This window comes from Diaphorina citri, unplaced genomic scaffold (genome assembly GCF_000475195.1).
Source record: "Diaphorina citri unplaced genomic scaffold, Diaci psyllid genome assembly version 1.1 scaffold2459, whole genome shotgun sequence".
Classification (NCBI taxonomy): Eukaryota; Metazoa; Arthropoda; class Insecta; order Hemiptera; family Psyllidae; genus Diaphorina; species Diaphorina citri.
Genome location: NW_007379881.1, coordinates 14,936 through 33,619, shown reverse-complemented (window position 1 = coordinate 33,619; position 18,684 = coordinate 14,936). Strand labels below are relative to the sequence as shown.

The 18,684-nt window shown below is 37.5% G+C and overlaps 1 protein-coding gene across 1 annotated transcript; it reads right to left on the bottom strand.

Moving 5' to 3' along the window:
• Positions 1 to 3,055: 3,055 nt before the first annotated feature.
• LOC103518967 lies at positions 3,056 to 17,336 on the bottom strand. Its single transcript, XM_026830612.1, has 5 exons — positions 17,279 to 17,336; positions 14,031 to 14,236; positions 13,678 to 13,813; positions 3,927 to 4,060; positions 3,056 to 3,070 (listed from the first exon to the last, which is right to left on the bottom strand). The coding sequence occupies exons 1-5, from the start codon at positions 17,334 to 17,336 to the stop codon at positions 3,056 to 3,058; spliced, it is 549 nt and encodes a 182-aa protein (XP_026686413.1).
• Positions 17,337 to 18,684: the final 1,348 nt, after the last annotated feature.

Below are 18,684 nucleotides of genomic sequence, written 5' to 3'. Positions count from 1 at the left end.
CTTACTAATCATCTAAACGAGTTACAGTGTGTCGTTAAAAAATTGAAACCTCTTATTATTTGTGTCCAAGAGTCCCATCTGTCCCCTACCAAAAATCCCAAGCTAAAACAATTCGACTTATACCGTCATGATTATCTTGACGGCAGCATCGCTTGCGGGGGCGTGTGCATATTTGTAAGGAATTCATGCCATTCCAAAGAAATTAACATTGTTACAAACTTACAATGTGTTGCTGTGCAGGTCAAATTACCTGACTTAGCACAGCCGTTGTGCGTTTGTAACGTCTATCTCCCTCCTCAGTTACAATATTCTGAAGCAGATCTGTCTAATATAAAAAGACAACTCCCTGTTCCTTTTATTTTTGTGGGCGACTTTAATGCCCACAACCCATTATGGGGTGACCACCGCCTTGATGTGAAAGGTAAAGAAGTGGAAAAATTCATTTTGTGTCATAATAATGTCCATCTTTTGAATACTGGGGACGCCACCCACTTCAACCTTTCTCATCTTTCTCATTCATCTATTGACCTTGCCTTTTCGTCTTCTTCAATCTTTCCAGATTTAAGATGGAATGTCATAGATGATCTACATTTTTCTGACCATTTCCCAATTTCTTTGTCCTTTGAAAACTCGCTTCCCAATGTCTCGAACATTTCTTCTCCATCGCAAAAAATTTGGAATTACGACAAGGCAAATTGGGAATTGTACAAATCCAATATTAATTTTACTTTTGAAATCGACTTTGATAACGACCGTTTGGACGTTGACGCTATCCTTACTGTTATGAACGATAATATTCTCCGCGCGGCTGAACTTGCTATTCCTGAAAAAGTCATTCCTGTTAACAAACTCCCAGTTCCCTGGTGGGATGATGACGTCAAAAAAGTCATTAAGGAAAGAAGGAAGCATCTTCGTGCCGTGCGACGTTGCCCAACAATCGACAACAAAATAGCATTCATGAAATCAAGAGCTATCGCCAGAAAAACTATCAAGTCGAAAAGACAACAGAGTTGGACGAACTTTGTTGGATCTATCGACCAGTCACTAAGTTCCGGTGAAATGTTTCACAAAATGGGTAAACTCCGTGGCAAATATAGCCCAAGAATCATCAATGCCCTTCACGATAGTAATAATCCCAATCAGCTAATTTTTGACACTCCTTCCATTGCGAACACATTAGCCGCCCACTTTTCAGCTGTTTCATCGGATGCTAATTACGAGCAGGATTTTTTAGTCCATAAGAATTCATGCGAAAGCACGCCAGTCCAGATCGACTTCAGTTGTGTGGGCGATTATAATTGCCTTTTCACTTTTCAGGAAATGTTTCTAGTCCTCCATTCGTGTACTTCTAAGGCAGCTGGACCCGATGGTATATCTTTTGTTTTGTTAAAGGAACTCCCTAATTGTGCACTCGAAAAAATACTGGATTTTTACAACTATCTTTGGACGAAAGGTAAGTTCCCTAAAAGTTGGGGCGAAGCTCTTATCGTCCCTCTCCTAAAACCCGGTAAAGACCGACTGGTACCCTCTAGTTATAGGCCAATATCGCTCCTTAACTGTTCTAGTAAAATTTTCGAGAAGATGACCAATAAAAGGCTATTCTGGATACTTGAAAAAAAGTGCTCAATTAATCCTTTTCAATCTGGTGGAAGGTTTAAAAGATCCACCATCGATAATTTGGCATACCTCGAAAAAGAGGTGGCTCAGGGGTTGTCCAAAAAGGAGTACACAATTGCCCTCCTACTCGATGGCCTTAAGGCCTTTGATATGACCTGGCGTTTTAAGATTATTAAGACACTTAAGGAATTTGGTATAGACGGATACATGCTACAATACTTAAGTAATTTTTTGAAAAACAGGACCATAAAAGTTAAATGCAATGGTTCACTATCTAACAGTCATCCCCTTGAGAACGGGATAGTCCAAGGGTCCTCCTTGAGTCCGTTGCTTTTTATAGTCTTTATTAATGACATCCTTGATATTGTAAAAGTTCCCTTGCGGCGGCTTTTGTTTATTGATGACTTCCTGATCATAGCCAGGGGCAAGGATATAGATGGCTTACAAGCCCGTATTCAAAACACTTTGAATGAAGTACATAAATGGTCCACCAGGAATGGTCTCATTTTTTCCACCGATCCTACTAAGTCCGCCTGCATTAACTTCTCTAGAAAACGCAATCCCACTTGTCCCCCTTTATTTTATAACGGTGTCCAGCTCAAATTCGTTGATCACGTAAAATTCCTAGGACTATATTGGGATTCTAAGCTAAACTGGTCACTCCATATCAACCACCTTAAAAATCGTGCTTCGGCGGCTCTAAACGTTCTGAAAATGGTTTGTAATAAACGGTATGGTGTCAGACGGGAAAATCTTATCACCTTTTACAAGTCATACGTTATGCCTATTTTTGACTACGGGAGTGTAATCTATGGCTCAGCTAAAGAATATATCCTTCAGAAGTTAAACCCTGTCCATCATGCTGGTATTAGAATCGCCACTGGTGCTCTTAGATCCAGCCCTGTCCCTAGCCTTTACGTTGAATCAGGCATTATGCCATTGTCCCTTAGACGGTCGAAAATGATAATGAACTATGTGTCCAAAATCGGTAGCTGTCATATGAATCCTATTCACAATGAATTTTTCAATAGAAATTACGACTTTGCTAACCATCCTAACACTCCAAAACCTTTGTTAATGCGGGCGAGAGAAATCACGGATTTTATTGCTAATATCGACTCAAGCGAGTTCGCCCCTTATGACAAACATATCCCTCCCTGGTCCTCCGTGGTTCCCTCTATCGACACATCCTTACATTCGGACAAAAAAGATAATGTTTCTCCTTCTGTCTTTCAGGTTCAATTCTTAGTCAATATCAATACCAAATATGGAAAAAAATACCTACACCTACCTACATTACATAGGTTTGCCTGATAATTTGTATAAAAAACTATCTACATAGGTACCTATAATTTTACATTTACATATTTCTAGTTTTCGTAAAAGTGAGATGATTCAAAGATCAAAGATTATTTCTTTCGGAGCGAATGACCTACCGTTAGTGTTGAAGCGTCTTCAAGGGGGAGAAAAAAAGAGTATTTCTCGTTAAATCTGAACGTACAAAGCTTCCAAAATTCTTGGAATTCAAAGTATTGAGTCTGTAAATTCCAGAGATGATTCTTGGATTTTTTTTGTTCTCATGGTACTAAGCCACCCCTCACCCTCAACTCAAAGTAATAGACGAAAAAAACTAAAAAGGGAAGAAAAAAAATAAAAAGACTCACACTGAGAGGAGAGAGAGAAAAATTACAGACCTGGGACTTTTAATAGGTGTAATAAATATAACTCTCTACATAATATGTATACAGGTATACCTCTAACATTACATAACATAGGGTACCTATACTCTTCCATACACAACCAAACCTGTAGCATTAGCACTGGACATTTTGACCTTTCCTCTATATCTCTATTTCTTCTTTCTTCTTCTTCTTCTTCTTCTTCTTCTTCTTCTTCTTCTTCTTCTTCTTCTTCTTCTTTTTCTTCTTCTTCTCCTCCTCTTTACTTTTCTTTTCCTTCTTTTTCTCACTCTCTTTCAAAGTTGTGAGGTAAGAGAGTTGTTATTTATTTATTAACCGTTGCCTATAGGTTGTACAATATTAAAGGCCTCGATAAAGTACAATGTATTTGTATTACAGTCCTCTAAAACTGTCAAGAGTTCGGTAACTACCTATCTCTTTTTTTTCTCTCTCTCTATCTCTCTCTCTATCTATCTATCTATCTATCTCTCTCTCTCCCTTCCTCTCCGTCCTTCTTTTTGTCTAAAATGCAATCAGTAAAAAAAAAGCTCTAAGAAAAAAAATTGAAAATAAAAAAAAAATGAATAGCTCATCCCTGAAGGGGATTTAGCTATAAAGAATCATACTCACCAGTTCATCATTGATATACCAGCGCAATGTTTGGGCAGGATAAGATTTGGCTGATGTACAGTTCAGATCCAGATCTTGTCCTATACTGTACTGGTAGTCTGTGCCTTGGATCTCAGGAGCTTTCAGAGGACTAACTGAAATCAAACAGAACAGAACCAACCCTTGTTACACTCTGTGTATTGTATTGGACATACGCTAACCGAACAGAACAAAGCTATCACTCTGTATTTTGTACATCAGAAAGCATTGAAAGTAGGTATTGAAACGAAAGCCCAAACAAAAGCTTTTGGACATTCTGTCTTTGTACTCTGTAGAAACATTAAAGTTCGTGCCACATTTTTTCATAAGCTATTACTTTATTAAAAATTTAAAAAACCTAATAACGATCGTGTAACAAAATGCCTAAATTATTAGGGAGCTATTTCAAAACTTTAAATGACGTTAATAGTAACCGAGTATTATTACCTAATCCACATAATTATAGTAATTTCAGACATTTATTTTTCAATACCTAATACTCAAATCCTGTACCAAAGTTTTTCTATGGGCAACACATTAGAGAAAGTTCAGAAAGAAAGGAGCTATGCGTTTGATAAAGTTTAAAGTCAAGCCTCTCCTATTATGAAGGGAAAGTGTTTGAACGTTATTAAAAACCTTGGGATTGAGGGTGGGGATGATATTTTTTCCAAGTTCGCCATGTTGCAGCTTAATAGTGTAACAAAACTGAAGGGGCAATTAGGCAATTAGTGTCACGCGCTTGCTGACCTTTGAGTTCCAGTGACTATATTTAGCTTACCTACCCTATGTATCTTCATGTGATTAACCTTTTATCCACCCCATTCGTTTACCCTTGATCAGACCCAAAGGCCGACCATTCACGCTCAGACTGTCTGACAGACCTAGGCTTCTCCCACCGAGGACTGTCAGCTCACCTTGTGGCCGAAAAAGCTTCCGACTTCAGACCATCTGAAAGACATAGAAGTCGGAAGATTTTTTCGCCACACATGCCATCTGGCACGTCCAGAAATGTCTGACAGTCAGAATGTAGGGTATGGTGGGGCAAAGGTACGCAGTGGGGTAAAGGTACGCAGACACTTTTTGAGAAAACGGTGATAGATATCAACTTGAAACCTTTACAGAAGTTAAACGAGCAAAAATACAAAAATCACAGAAAGAAAAGTGCGAACCTTTGCCCCACGCTACCTAAGTGGTTTTCTTTCAGCGTTACTTTTAGAATCAGAAATCCACACATCCGCTGTAAAATCCATGATAGTTTGAAAATACAAGCCCTATGGACTGAAAGGACACCGGTAATATAATCATAGCCTTCACACTATAATGTAATAATTATTACAAGAAAAACTTTAGAGGCCTTTAATACCAAACCCTTGCCTGATACCTACTCGTACGTAGTCTCGTACCCTTGTACTGAACCTCAAAACCTTGTACCTAAAGGTAATGTTACACCAAGCGCGCATTGTTTGCAAACATTTTTCCACAAACATTGGCTTGCAAACAGCGTTCGTGTGTGCGCGGAGTTGATCCGGCTGCTGTCGGTTTTTCAGGTTAATGTTACACCAAGCGCGCACTGTTTGCAAAGGTTTGTGAACATTTGCAAACGTTTGCAAACAATGCGCGCTTGGTGTAACTTTACCTTAATACCTACCTAGTAGGTACCTATGTTACGAATTAATTTTGTATTTTCTTCGATTTTCTCCAATCCCTTTTACTTGATTTTACCCGTCTCACTTATTTTCCTCCTCTTTCACTTGCTCCCCCTCCCTCTCTCTCTCTCTCTCGCTCTCTCTCTATCTTTTCAAACAAACTTGTTTCTGACGGTGGGGAGAGAGCTCTCTCTCTCTCTCTCTCTCTCTCTCTCTCTCTCTCTCTCTCTCTCTCTCTCTCTCTCGCTCTCTCGCTCTCTCTCTATCTTTTCAAACAAACTTGTTTCTGACGGTGGGGGGAGAGAGAGAGAGCATTCACTCTTATTTTTGAAAATTACGCGTCCTAAACCAGAGATATAAAGAGTAAGAGTTGAATAGGGTAGAGGACCTCATTACCGGACATCAGTATGTCAAATGGTTTCCTAGGCCTTTAGCATGATATGAAAACTTGTAGGTATTCATGAAAACAATAGTGGTGACATAGATCCATTTCGAGAATTTAGCTGCGTTAAAGTTCACTCTTATTTTTGAAAATTACGCGTCCTAAACCAGAGATATAAAGAGTAAGAGTTGAATAGGGTAGAGGACCTCATTACCGGACACATTTACCGGACATCAGTATGTCAAATAGTTTCCTAGGCCTTTAGCATGATATGAAAAACTAGTAGGTATTCATGAAAACAATAGTGGTGACATAGATCCATTTCGAGAATTTAGCTGCGTTAAATCTAGACCGTTTTGGAACGTCATCGTCATGAAAAAAGGAAAGTCCTCATTAAAAAGTAAAGTGTTAATTTCAAATCAATTTTTCTCTCAAAATACCTATAGTAGAATAAAAATATTCACATACTTAATTCCATAAATGGATTCCTCAACAAACCGGTCCACTTCGCCCGACACCACAGATTGACCGCTTCGAGAATTTAGCTGCGTTAAATCTAGACCGTTTTGGAACGTCATCGTCATGAAAAAAGGAAAGTCCTCATTAAAAAGTAAAGTGTTATAAAAAGTAAATTTCAAATCAATTTTTCTCTTAAAATACCTATAGTAGAATAAAAATATTCACATACTTCCATAAATGGATTCCTCAACAAACCGGTCCACTTCGCCCGACACCACAGATTGACCGCATTCCTATAGTGGTACTATGGGGTGTAGGGACACACATTGTGGGCTCGCGACCCTATTCTCTCGTACACATTAGGAGTCGAGGTTTAAATGAATTATATATTAAATTCTTCCGAGAGGTTTCACATGTACACTGGAATAGAAGATGAAAAGAGAAGGGAAGGAAATAGTAGAAAATGAGGAAGAGAGAAAGAAGAAATTGAAGAGAAGCCAAGGAAGAAGAGAACTTAGAGGTGGAATGGGAGAGAGGATGAAGAAGGAGAGAATGAATGGGAGAGAGGTTTTGTATGTCTCATACATATTGGTAGGTTTCATACGCAACTTGAAAATGATGACGGGAGTGTGTCTCATACCCTTTCATACCTATTCTACATATACCTAGGTATGGTATTATAATTATGTAGAACAAGGGAAAAAAAGGAAAAAAAAAAATCTTCTTCGTAATCTTGACGTTTTTTTTCTGCTCATAGGTTATTGGAAAAAATCTGGTCAACCAACGAACTTTAAATCAATCAGGAACAAAAGCAAAGGAACAAAATACCTACACTACCTATATACAAATTCTAGCGTTCAAAAGCAAGAGAGTCAAGAGATCTAAATTCTCAAGTTGGTCTTCATTTGTATTTGTTTTACATGGAATTTATCTTCTAACCTTTATTCTTTCTTCCTCCTTTCCCTCATTTTGTTTCTCCTTTTACTTCTTTCTTTTAGATTTCCGGTGTGGAATCATCAGCTATCAGTTTATTTGAACCGAATATTGAATGTCCTTTTTTTTTCCTCTCTCAGGACATACCGAAAATAGTTATCAATGAAAGATTTCCTAGGAACACGATGAGATATATGAAGAAACTAAATAAACCTTATTATTATTATTATTATTATTATTCTATTCTATTCTTATTTATAAATGCTGGACCACTATTTACTACAATGGCCTTTTTGGTACCTTTTAAAAACCTGTGGCGAGTCTCTTGTACGAAGCATCAAAAAATGATCCCGGCTGATTCCCAAGTCATTTTATCTTTGCAGGTCGTTATATCTGTTCTAAATTTTATACTTCTAGCTACGAACTGCAAGGTTTAGAGATTAGAAATTGGATATGGTTACCATGCACATAGTTGGTATCACTACACTAGACACTACAGCTACCATACCATTCTAAATACCAACCCGTCAAAACAGGAACACTAAACACCCCATTTTTATCATAAAGGTAGATAAAATATTTACTATTGCACAAAGGAGAGAGGTCAGATATGGGAAAATTTAGGTGACAGGAAAGATAAGAATAAGAACAAACGGGGAACAACGATATTCTTCTGAGATTTGGAGGTGGACGAGGAGGAGAAGAAGGAGGAGGACTAAAAGAAGGAGGAGGAGGAGAAGAAGAAGGAGGACTAAAAGGAGGAGGAGGAGGAGAAGAAAGACTAAAGGGAGAAGGAGGAGGAGAAGAAGAAGAAGGAGGAGAAGAACAAGAAGAAGGAGGAGGAGGTGACAGGAAAGATAAGAATAAGAACAAACGGGGAACAACGATATTCTTCTGAGATTTGGAGGTGGACGAGGAGGAGAAGAAGAAGAAGAAGGAGGAGGAGGACTAAAAGGAGGAGGAGGAGAAAGACTAAAGGGAGAAGGAGGAGGAGAAGGAGAAGAAGGAGAACAAGAAGAAGGAGGAGGAAGAGAAAACGAACTAGAGAAGTAAAGGAAGAGTTCAAAATAATCAGAACAAAATAGAGAGTGGAATAATGTGAAAGAGGTTATCACCAGTCTAATGTCCTCTAGTTTTCTGCCTGTTGATATTGCTCAGATTTTTGTAAACCGTTCAGCTACCAACCACACGCACATGAACTTAACTTCAGAGTACAGTGATTATTGGAATTATTGCACTCTTTGGGCTGTCTTAACTAGAAAATGGTAAAATCTGACTGAATCGTAGTAATCATAGGTAGATAGGTACCTGAATTAAAGAAGTAAAAGAACTACTTCTATTAATAAATTTTCTAATCAAGGTTTTCTTCCCTTTTTTTATCTCATTTTCTCAAACTCTCATTTCCATCCCACACATTACACACAGCCGTATGTAATCTATCTCTGATATCCCCCACACACACTATGATACTAAGTATGTATGTAATCTATCTCTGATATCCCCAACACACACTATGATACCAAGTACATAATATATCCTGAATCATCAATATGAGAGACAGAGAGAGAGAGAAAGAGATAGAGAAAGAAAGAATCATAGGTAGATAGGTACCTGAATTAAAGAAGTAAAAGAACTACTTCTATTAATAAATTTTCTAATCAAGGTTTTCTTCCCTTTTTTTTTTCATCTCATTTTCTCAAACTCTCATTTCCATCCCACACATTACACACAGCCGTATGTAATCTATCTCTGATATCCCCAACACACACTATGATACCAAGTACATAATATATCAATCATCAATATGAGAGACAGAGAGAGAGAGAGATAGAGAAAGAAAGAGAGAGAGAGGAAAAGAGATAGAGAGAGAAAGAAAGAAAGAAAGAGAGAGAGAGAGAGAGAGAGAGAGAGAGAGAGAAAAAGATTGACCTGCCACAATATCTCGTCCACAAAATTCAAAAATCTGTCTTACTTGAGAACTGTCGCCTGCTAAGAAGATTCCTCTCACATTAACTTCACATCAAAGCAACAACATCATGAACAACAATTATGTCTGCTATTAATAGCCCATAATTGGAAACTTACTATGTACCATATTATATGAGAAATAAAGCTCCATAATAATAATTACAGATAGGCATATTATGATATTCGTGCTCAGGTCCCTATTCTCTCGATTGAAGTGCCTAACCTTTTTTTTTTAAACATTTTCCTTTTTTTCTTGCCCATTCTAATTCTACCTAGAGAGGAGCTCTTTCTCTTCTTCCCTCCCTCTTCCTGTTTTCTCTCTCTCTCTCTCTCTCTCAATCGTCTCTATGATATACTCAAGTACTTTAGACACCTACTCACACGCTTTTTTTTATCAGAAAAAGTGTGGCTAACTTGTCACCATTTTGAAATGAAAACACACGGGTGATTGTACCCGACTTTTTGTTCCAATAACAATATAGTTTACTCGGTGGTAGATTAGGTTTAGACCACAAAGGGTACACCTATACCTACACACACTCGGTAAAGATCTAACTCTACTATCTACTACTCTGGTGCTTTACCTAACCTGATTTGCTTCTGAGCTTTCATTTATTTTTGTTTTCAAAAATGACATCCCTGTAAATATCAAAACACTCAAAACAAACTGGTAAAAGCAAGGAGAGGGTTAAGAAGATAAGCTAAGAGCTTTTTATCATTACAGGGAAAAAAGCTCAAATGAGTTATTTTACAGGAAGAGGTTCTTGTTATTTTATTTATTATTTTCCCCAGAAAAACTCAATAGAATTTTAACCTCATTTATTTTAGAATTAGGTAAGGATCTCTTTTCTGATAAGATAGTGCCGAAAAGTTTTCTGTCAATTCATTGGAAAAACTTTCATCCTCCCCTCCTCTTCCTTCTCTTCCTCACCTGTAATTCTCTTGAATTTAGGATAGGAAGTACTTCTCCTCTTCCTTCTCCTTTTCCTCCTTCTCCAACTTCCTTCTCGTCCTCCTTCACCTTTCCATCCTGCTCTTTCTTCTTCTCCTCCTTTCTATTCCCTTCCTTTTCATCCATCTCTTCTCTTTCTTCGTCTTCTTCTTCTCCCCCCCCCCTACATCCTCCCTCTAGTATAAAGTTAAAGCTTAGGACACGTAGATCCCAAAAAGGAGGATTGACGGAACACTACTGAACAGGAGTTGATTGAGAGCTATCCTCGAGAGCGTCTGTAAAGAGTAACTATTATTATAGTCATACTTCTCCTTCTTCTGCTTCTGTTTGCTCTTTTTCTTCTAGTTTTCCTTTTTTTCCTTGTCGACTGTTTTCATACCTCAAAGGCTTAGGTATAATTAGGAGTTAGAGATGAACCTATTCCTTGTATACCTCTCCCTTTGCTTTCACTCGCATTACGAACTTCTTGCTTCCCTTCCTATTGCTCCTCCCTGTCACGCATTTGTATAAATGTATAATAGATATTAAGGTGGGTCTTACCTATATGGAACAAGAACTAGCAATAATAACCGAACGGTTCCTACATAACATACGTAAGTAGGTAGGTAGTAAGTACCTCTGAAGAACAGCATAATAATAATAATAATAATTACAGATAGGCATAGGTATTATGATATTCGTGCTCAGGTCCCTATTCTCTCGATTGAAGTATTTTTCCTCTTCTAACCTTTTTATTTTAACACGGGGTTGGGTTTATAGTTTCCCCAGTTCTATTCTGGTATTCATTGAGATTGGAAGGGATAACTTAATTACTTTTTTCAAGGTAGACCACATACAGTGTGTATACGGTATACTTACCTGTTCAGTGTAAAATACAGGATGGCTAAGAGTATCGGTAGTTTTAAATGAGAAAAGGTACCTTATTTGTTCCTGTTTTATTGTTCCATATTGTCATACAGTGTGTATACGGTATACTTACCTGTTCAGTGTAAAATACAGGATGGCTAAGAGTATCGGTAGTTTTAAATGAGAAAAGGTACATTATTATTTATAAATGCTGGACCATTATTTACTACAATGGCCTTTTTGGTACCTTTTAAAAGCCTGTGGCGAGTCTCTTGTACGAAGCAAAAAATGATCCCGGCTGATTCTTAAGTCATTTCATCTTTGCAGGTCGTCTTATATATGTTCTAAATTTTGTACTTATAACTACCAACTGCAAAGTTTAGAGATTAGAAATTGGATATGGTTACCATGCACATATAGTTGGTATCACTACACTAGACACTACAGCTACCATACCATTCTAAATATCAACCCGTCAAAACAGGAACACTAAACACCCCATTTATATCATAAAGGTAGATAAAATATTTACTATTGTACAAAGGAGAGAGGTCAGATATGGGAAAAGTTAGGTGACAGGAAAGATAAGAATAAGAACAAACGGGGAACAACGATATTCTTCTGAGATTTGGAGGTGGACGAGGAGGAGAAGAAGAAGAAGGAGGACTAAAAGGAGAAGGAGGAGAAGAAAGACTAAAGGGAGAAGGAGGAGGAGAAGAAGAAGGAGGAGGAGGAGAAAGAGGAAAAGAAGGAGGAGGAAGAGAAAACGAACTAGAGAAGTAAAGGAAGAGTTCAAAATAATCAGAACAAAATAGAGAGTGGAATAATGTGAAAGAGGTCTAATATCCTCTAGTTTTCTGCCTGCTGATATTGCTCTAATTTTTGTAAACTGTTCAGATACCAACCACACGCACACATGAACTTAACTTCAGAGTTCAGTGATTATTGGAATTATTGCAATCTTTGGGCTGTCTTAACTAGAAAATGGTAAAATCTGACTGAATCGTAGTAATTATGGGTAGATAGGTATCTGAATTAAAAAAGTAAAAGAATTTCTATGAATAAATTTTCTAATCAAGGTTTTCTTCCCTTTTTTTTCATCTCATTTTCTCAAACTCTCATTTCCATCCCACACATTACAGACAGCCGTATGTAATCTATCTCTGATATCCCCAACACACACTATGATACTAAGTACATAATATATCCTGAATCATCAATATGAGAGACAATTACTAAAACTAGAACTTTGTTTCACAAGAAAATGCATGAGGATTCGTCTTTAGAACCATATTATGAACCTTATCGGATCCAAGATGTGCTACGAAAAATACCTTCGGGTGGTACCCTAAATAATAAATTCCCATGGTTGCCAAATGTCATAAAAATCGGACAAACCAATCGGAAGTTATTGCGAAACAAACACACAATGTAGAGAAACTCACAACTCACTTTGTTGAATCCTCACTCTCACTGCCCAAGTGCCTACAGATGCTGAGAGATTACCATGAAATCTCAAGTCCCCCAAACATCAAATATGGTAGTGCACTGCCTCATCCCACGCCACTGGTCACCTATAAAGCCCCTATTAGGCTATTAGAGGACACAGGCCTAACCACAATTACGAGTGAGGGTGAGGGTTAGGTAGCATGTATAAATTATGTTATAAATGTCAGCCTCTACTATATACTGCATTTGACAACAAGTGTATAATTTGTCAAACAATGCTCACCACCACCGAGCCTGAGCTTTTGGAAAATAGGAGGAAGGTACTTACACGTTTTATAAAAATCCCTACCTCTCCTACCTCTCCTCTTTCCCTTCCCTTCATCTCTACCTCTCTCTCTTCCACTATACGAGCGCCACTTTTGTAATTTAACTCTGTACTTTCCAATGCTCACCACCACCGAGCCTGAGCTTTTGGAAAATAGGAGGAAGGTACTTACACGTTTTATAAAAATCCCTACCTCTCCTACCTCCCCTATCTCCCTTCCCTTCATCTCTACCTCTCTCTCATCCACTATACGAGCGCCACTTTTGTAATTTAACTCTGTACCTACTTTTTTTAATGACTCCTTTTCATTCAGTGCCGGTTGTACGCTTATTAGGAAGGCGAAATGCAATGCCTTAAAGTGGATTTGTTATAAATTCTCTGAACCAGGAGCTGAGCTGGTTAAAATTCCAACAAAAAAGTGAGGCATTAAAAGTCTGGTAATATGATTTGAGCAGATAAAGGGCAACCTCGCACAGTCTCACATGTCAAAATGAAGTATAAATGGCATTAAAAGTCTGGTAATATGATTTGAGCAGATAAAGGGCAACCTCGCACAGTCCCACATGTCAAAAAGAAGTATAATTATGTAGAATGTAGATAGATGAACCACGCTCAGATCATCTGTCAGACCTAGTCGGATCATGTGTGGCGGAAAAAGCCTGAGACCTCTAGATCCGAGGCTTTATAAGTCACACACATTTCGACTGTCTGACAGACGATCTCACCGTGAGTGACTGGCTAATGCTGTAAATCGAAACAAACTAGTAACTTACGTATGACATTCATATGACCTCCAGCTAGTTTGGAGACAAAGGCTGGCTTCTCTGCTGATACTTCACATCTGTACAGTGCTGTAGATTTTAAGTTAACAGACCTCAAGTACAGGTGTGTCGAGTTGGACTTGATTTCCTGGAAGCAAAACGAGATCGATTAAATTAAAACCGAAGCACCGCTCTGCCGCGCCGCCTACTTCATAAACGATTCACCCCCCAAGTCTTAACCCCATGTTGACTCTATGTTAACCATTTTCGGATTTTTATCCATCTTCGCTTGATCTACAGAAGCCCAAAGTGCGTTTCTACATGAAAAAGTGTTGACCTAGCGGTGAGCAGCATGAATGACTTACATCAACTTTGGTACCAGCTACCCTCCATGTCTGTACAGTGCGAGGACTAACAGGTGTATATCGATAGAACTCTTCATTCTCCTTGTACCACTTTACTGAATAGAGGCGATCCCCTTCCAGATCAAACCGGCACTCTAATATGGCGCTATCACCAACCTTCTTGATAAACGGTACAATCACCTTCTCCAGGACTAGAGAGGACATTTCTGAAACCAAAAATAGGGCAAGAGGGGGTCAGTCGAGGAAGAAATAGATATATATATGAAACCTACATAAATGATGGCGTAACTTTTTCGTGAAACCTATTGAGACTTTCGATTGGGATTTTGGGTTAAACTTCAGTTTAAATTACAACAATTTTATTATACTTTCGAGGTAAAAGAGCAGAAAGTGGAAAGTGTGTTTTAAAGCAAATTTTAATAGGGGTTAACCAAGGAGCCTTATTTGTCCCCCTTTCTGCATGGTGTGTAGTTTCACGTAAAAATGAAACACAAAAACATTATTACTAATGTATGTATGTGCCATATTGTGCCATCCATGGTAGACCATAAATCAGGAACTGTGCCTAAAATATTTAGTCAGGTGTTTACTACTAGCCTTGGGTAAATTCAAGAAACCTGATGGTAAACTTGCCAATAACAATAGAACAGAAGACAACTTTCCCCCATCAGTTTCATTTTCATTGTTCAATGTCGAATCTCCATAATAATTATGTAGGTATATGGAATAAAGCATTTGTAATAAAAAAAACCCAGGTATACACACAGTACCAGAAGAAGCCCTTCGGATATGAAATCATTCCCGGGGGTCCGAGCTACACTTTAATATTAAAGCTAATCCAATTAGATTAGGCCAATCTAATCGGCTGCTATTAGACTTTGGATTAAGATTGATCAATTAGATTGCTCAAACTAAGTGACTTTAACTTTGATCACAAAATGAAAGCAAGAAAAGCAAGAATTGATGTCAAGATGTTAGAAAGGATTAGGGTTTGGGGGAGTAAGTTTCAAAATTAGGAAATCAAATAATAATCTCCACGTGCATACCTGGTTAGCTTCCAGTACAGTTCCCTAGAATAGAATGGAAATAGACTGGTAGGTAGCGTGGTAGCGTGCATACCTGGTTTGATTCCAGAACAGTTCCCTAGAATAGAATGGAAATAGACTAGGTAGATAGATGTGATAGCGTGCATACCTGGTTTGTTTCCAGAACAGTTCCCTAGACTAGGTAGATAGATGTGGTAGGTAATTAACAAAGTTTTCCGCCAGAGGGAAAACTTGTGTGGGAAAAGTTTGAGTTGACACTTTCACTAAACTTGAGTTGAGAAATATGACTACATAGGATGAGAGGGGAGAGGGGAAGTTGTGATGGATTTGATTTAAACTAGTTCTGAAATTAGAATTTAGAATATGTAGAGCCAGAGGATACGAGTTGATTTCAGTATGACAGGGATAGGAAGAAGAACAACTTCATTTTCTTGTTCCCGTAAAGCAGAGATGGTAGTTTTTGATAACAGTAGATCTGTTCTTTGAATCTGTGAGTCTATTTATTATAAAACTATGCATAGGTACCTAACATACAGATTAGAATATTCACATCCGAATGACCAAATGTTTTCGATGTCTCTTACCGTTTATACGAAATAAGGGTTAAGCAACAATGACTTTGGATAATATCAGGATGGGTGACTATCCGATTTTTACCAAATTGTTACAGTCGCGTCCTTGGACCATACCGGGATAGCACACCAAATTTTATCACTTTACGACAAACCGTTCTTGAGATATTTTGTTCACAACCTTTTCAACATTTTCCACGAAATGAAGGTTAAGTAACAATTACTATGGTAATATCTGGATGGGTGATTATCCGATTTTTACCAAATTGTTACAGTCGCGTCCTTGGACCATACCGGGATAGCATACATGATATCTGGATGGGTGACTATCCGATTTTTACCAAATTGTTACAGTCGCGTCCTTGGACCATACCGGGATAGCATACCGTACTTTGGTTAATATCTGGATGGGATGATCCGATTTTTACCAAATTGTTACAGTCGCGTCCTTGGACCATACCGGGATAGCATACCAAATTTCATTCTCTACGACAAACCGTTCTTGAGATATTTTGTTCACAACTTTCTACTTTTTCCCATTTAAACCTGTAGTACGTACGTTACGTACGTAGTAGATTTTAAGTTAACAGACCTCAAGTACAGGTGTGTCGAGTTGGACTTGATTTCCTGGAAGCAAAACGAGATCGATTAAATTAAAAGCGAAGCACCGCTCTGCCGCGCCGCCTACTTCATAAACGATTCACCCCCCAAGTCTTAACCCAATGTTGACTCTATGTTAACTATTTTCGGATTTTTATCCATCTTCGCTTGATCTACAGAAGCCCAAAGTGCGTTTCTACATGAATTTTGAAAATTTGGACCGATTGCAATACTTTCTCATTACCTTGTATAGGTTCCCTATACGTAAAGGTAATAGAAAGTAAAAAGTAACCTCAAAGAAACTGCAGGTAGGTAGGTAGGTACATAGGTAACCTAAATTTGATATTTTTCCCGGTAATAGGAAGTAACCTATTTTATTACTTCTTCTCCTTCGTTGACGGAACCTATTAATGCCAGGGAAAATCGTGAACATCGTATTTAATAAGGGAATGAATTAAAAATCTATTTAAGAAAAAAGAAACGAAAGAAAAAAAAAGAAAGAAAGATATTAATGCCAGGGAAAATCGTGAACATCGTATTTAATAAGGGAATGAATTAAAAATCTATTTAAGAAAAAAGAAACGAAAGAAAAAAAGAAAGAAAGATGGAGGGAGAAAGGAGAGGCAAAAGGAAATAAGAAGTAGGGAGTGAGAACAAATTTAAATATCCTTTTTCCTTCTTTTTTTTTTTTTCCTTTTTCTTTTCATTATTTGAGTCGTTTCATTTTGTGTCTTTCTGTTTTATATCGTGGCGAAGTTTTCTTTTTGAGTTCTAGTTAGTCGCTCCCTTTTAATTTGTCACCAGTTTAAAATACAGAACACCCCCACCCCCAGCCCCAGGAATACTGGAGTCAAATGTAAGGTGTGAAGAGAGAGAGAGAGAGAGAAATGAAGAAAGAGAGTAGATGAACAGAGCCTTTTCTCAATTTTCCATATTTTTCTTCTTCTTCCTCTTCTTCTTCTTCTTCTTCTTCTTCTTCTTCTTCTTCTTCTTCTTCTTCTTCGGTTGTTTTTTTTTTCACTTTCCTTACCGACCTTTCTAAACCATACAATCCTACTCGTGTAGTTGTAATACTGTGTAGGACGCATGATGTAGGCGTAGAAAATATCTAGAACTTGGGTAGGTATTTATTTTCTCTTTTTCGAATTTTGACAAACATACTCAATACAATCCAATAGGTACATATGGAAATTATGTATGTATAATGTATAACCAAAGCTCAATAAAGGGCCTTACTTCCTGTATCTATATAAGTACCTAATTTTTTTTTTCTTTTTTTTTTTTTTTTTGTGTTTTTTTTTTTTTTTTTTTTTTTTTTTTTTTCTTCACTTTCCTTACCGACCTTTCTAAACCATACAATCCTACTCGTACAGTTGTAATACTGTGTAGGACGCATGATGTAGGCGTAGAAAATATCTAGAACTTGGGTATTTATTTTCTCGTTTTCGAATTTTGACAAACATACTCAATACAATCCAATACATATGGAAATTTTGTATGTATAACCAGAGCTTAATAAAGGGTCTTTCTTCCTGTATCTATATAAGCATAAATGATGGCGTAACTTTTTCGTGAAACCTATTGAGACTTTCGATTGGGATTTTGGGTTAAACTTCAGTTTAAATTACAACAATTATACTTTCGAGGTAAAACAGCAGAAAGTGGAAAGTGTGTTTTAAAGCAAATTTTAATTGGGGTTAACCAAGGAGCCCTATTTGTCCCCCTTCCTGCATAGTGTGTAGTCTCACGTAAAAATGAAACACAAACATTAGTAATAAAGTACCTAATATGAATATTTCCGTTCAACTGCTTTTCTTGATCTTTATTTTTTAAATATTTTCTACTTCTCCTTCTTCTGCTTCTGTTTGCTCTTTTTCTTCTAGTTTTCCTTTTTTTCCTTGTCGACTGTTTTCATACATCAAAGGCTTATAATAGGAGTTAGAGATGAACCTAGTCCTTGTATACCTCTCCCTTTGCTTTTACTCGCATTACGAACTTCTTGCTTCCCTTCTTTTATCCCAATGCTCCCAATGCTCCTCCTACTTCTCCTTCTTCTGCTTCTGTTTGCTCTTTTTCTTCTAGTTTTCCTTTTTTTCCTTGTCGACTGTTTTCATACCTCAAAGGCTTATAATTAGGAGTTAGAGATGAACCTAGTTCTTGTATACCTCTCCCTTTGCTTTCACTCGCATTACGAACTTCTTGCTTCCCTTCTTTTATCCCAATGCTCCTCCCTGTCACGCACTTATATAAATGTATAATAGATATTAAGGTGGGTCTTACCTATATGGAACAAGAACTAGCAATAATAACCGACCGAACGGTTCCTACATAACATACATACCTACGTAGTAGGTAGGTAGTAAGTACCTCTGAAGGACAGCATAATAATAATAATAATAATAATAATAATAATAATAATAATAATAATAATAATAA

What these genes read in the sequence shown, in the direction of transcription:
- LOC103518967 (XM_026830612.1), bottom strand. Translation starts at nt 17,336, where the DNA reads ATGCGTCCTACACAGTATTACAACTACACGAGTAGGATTGTATGGTTT. An exon ending in TGTATGGTTTAGAAAGGTCG is followed by an intron (nt 14,237 to 17,278) that starts GTAAGGAAAGTG and finishes TTTTGGTTTCAG; the next exon opens with AAATGTCCTCTCTAGTCCTG. An exon ending in AGGTCATATGAATGTCATAC is followed by an intron (nt 4,061 to 13,677) that starts GTAAGTTACTAG and finishes GTTTGATTTCAG; the next exon opens with TTAGTCCTCTGAAAGCTCCT.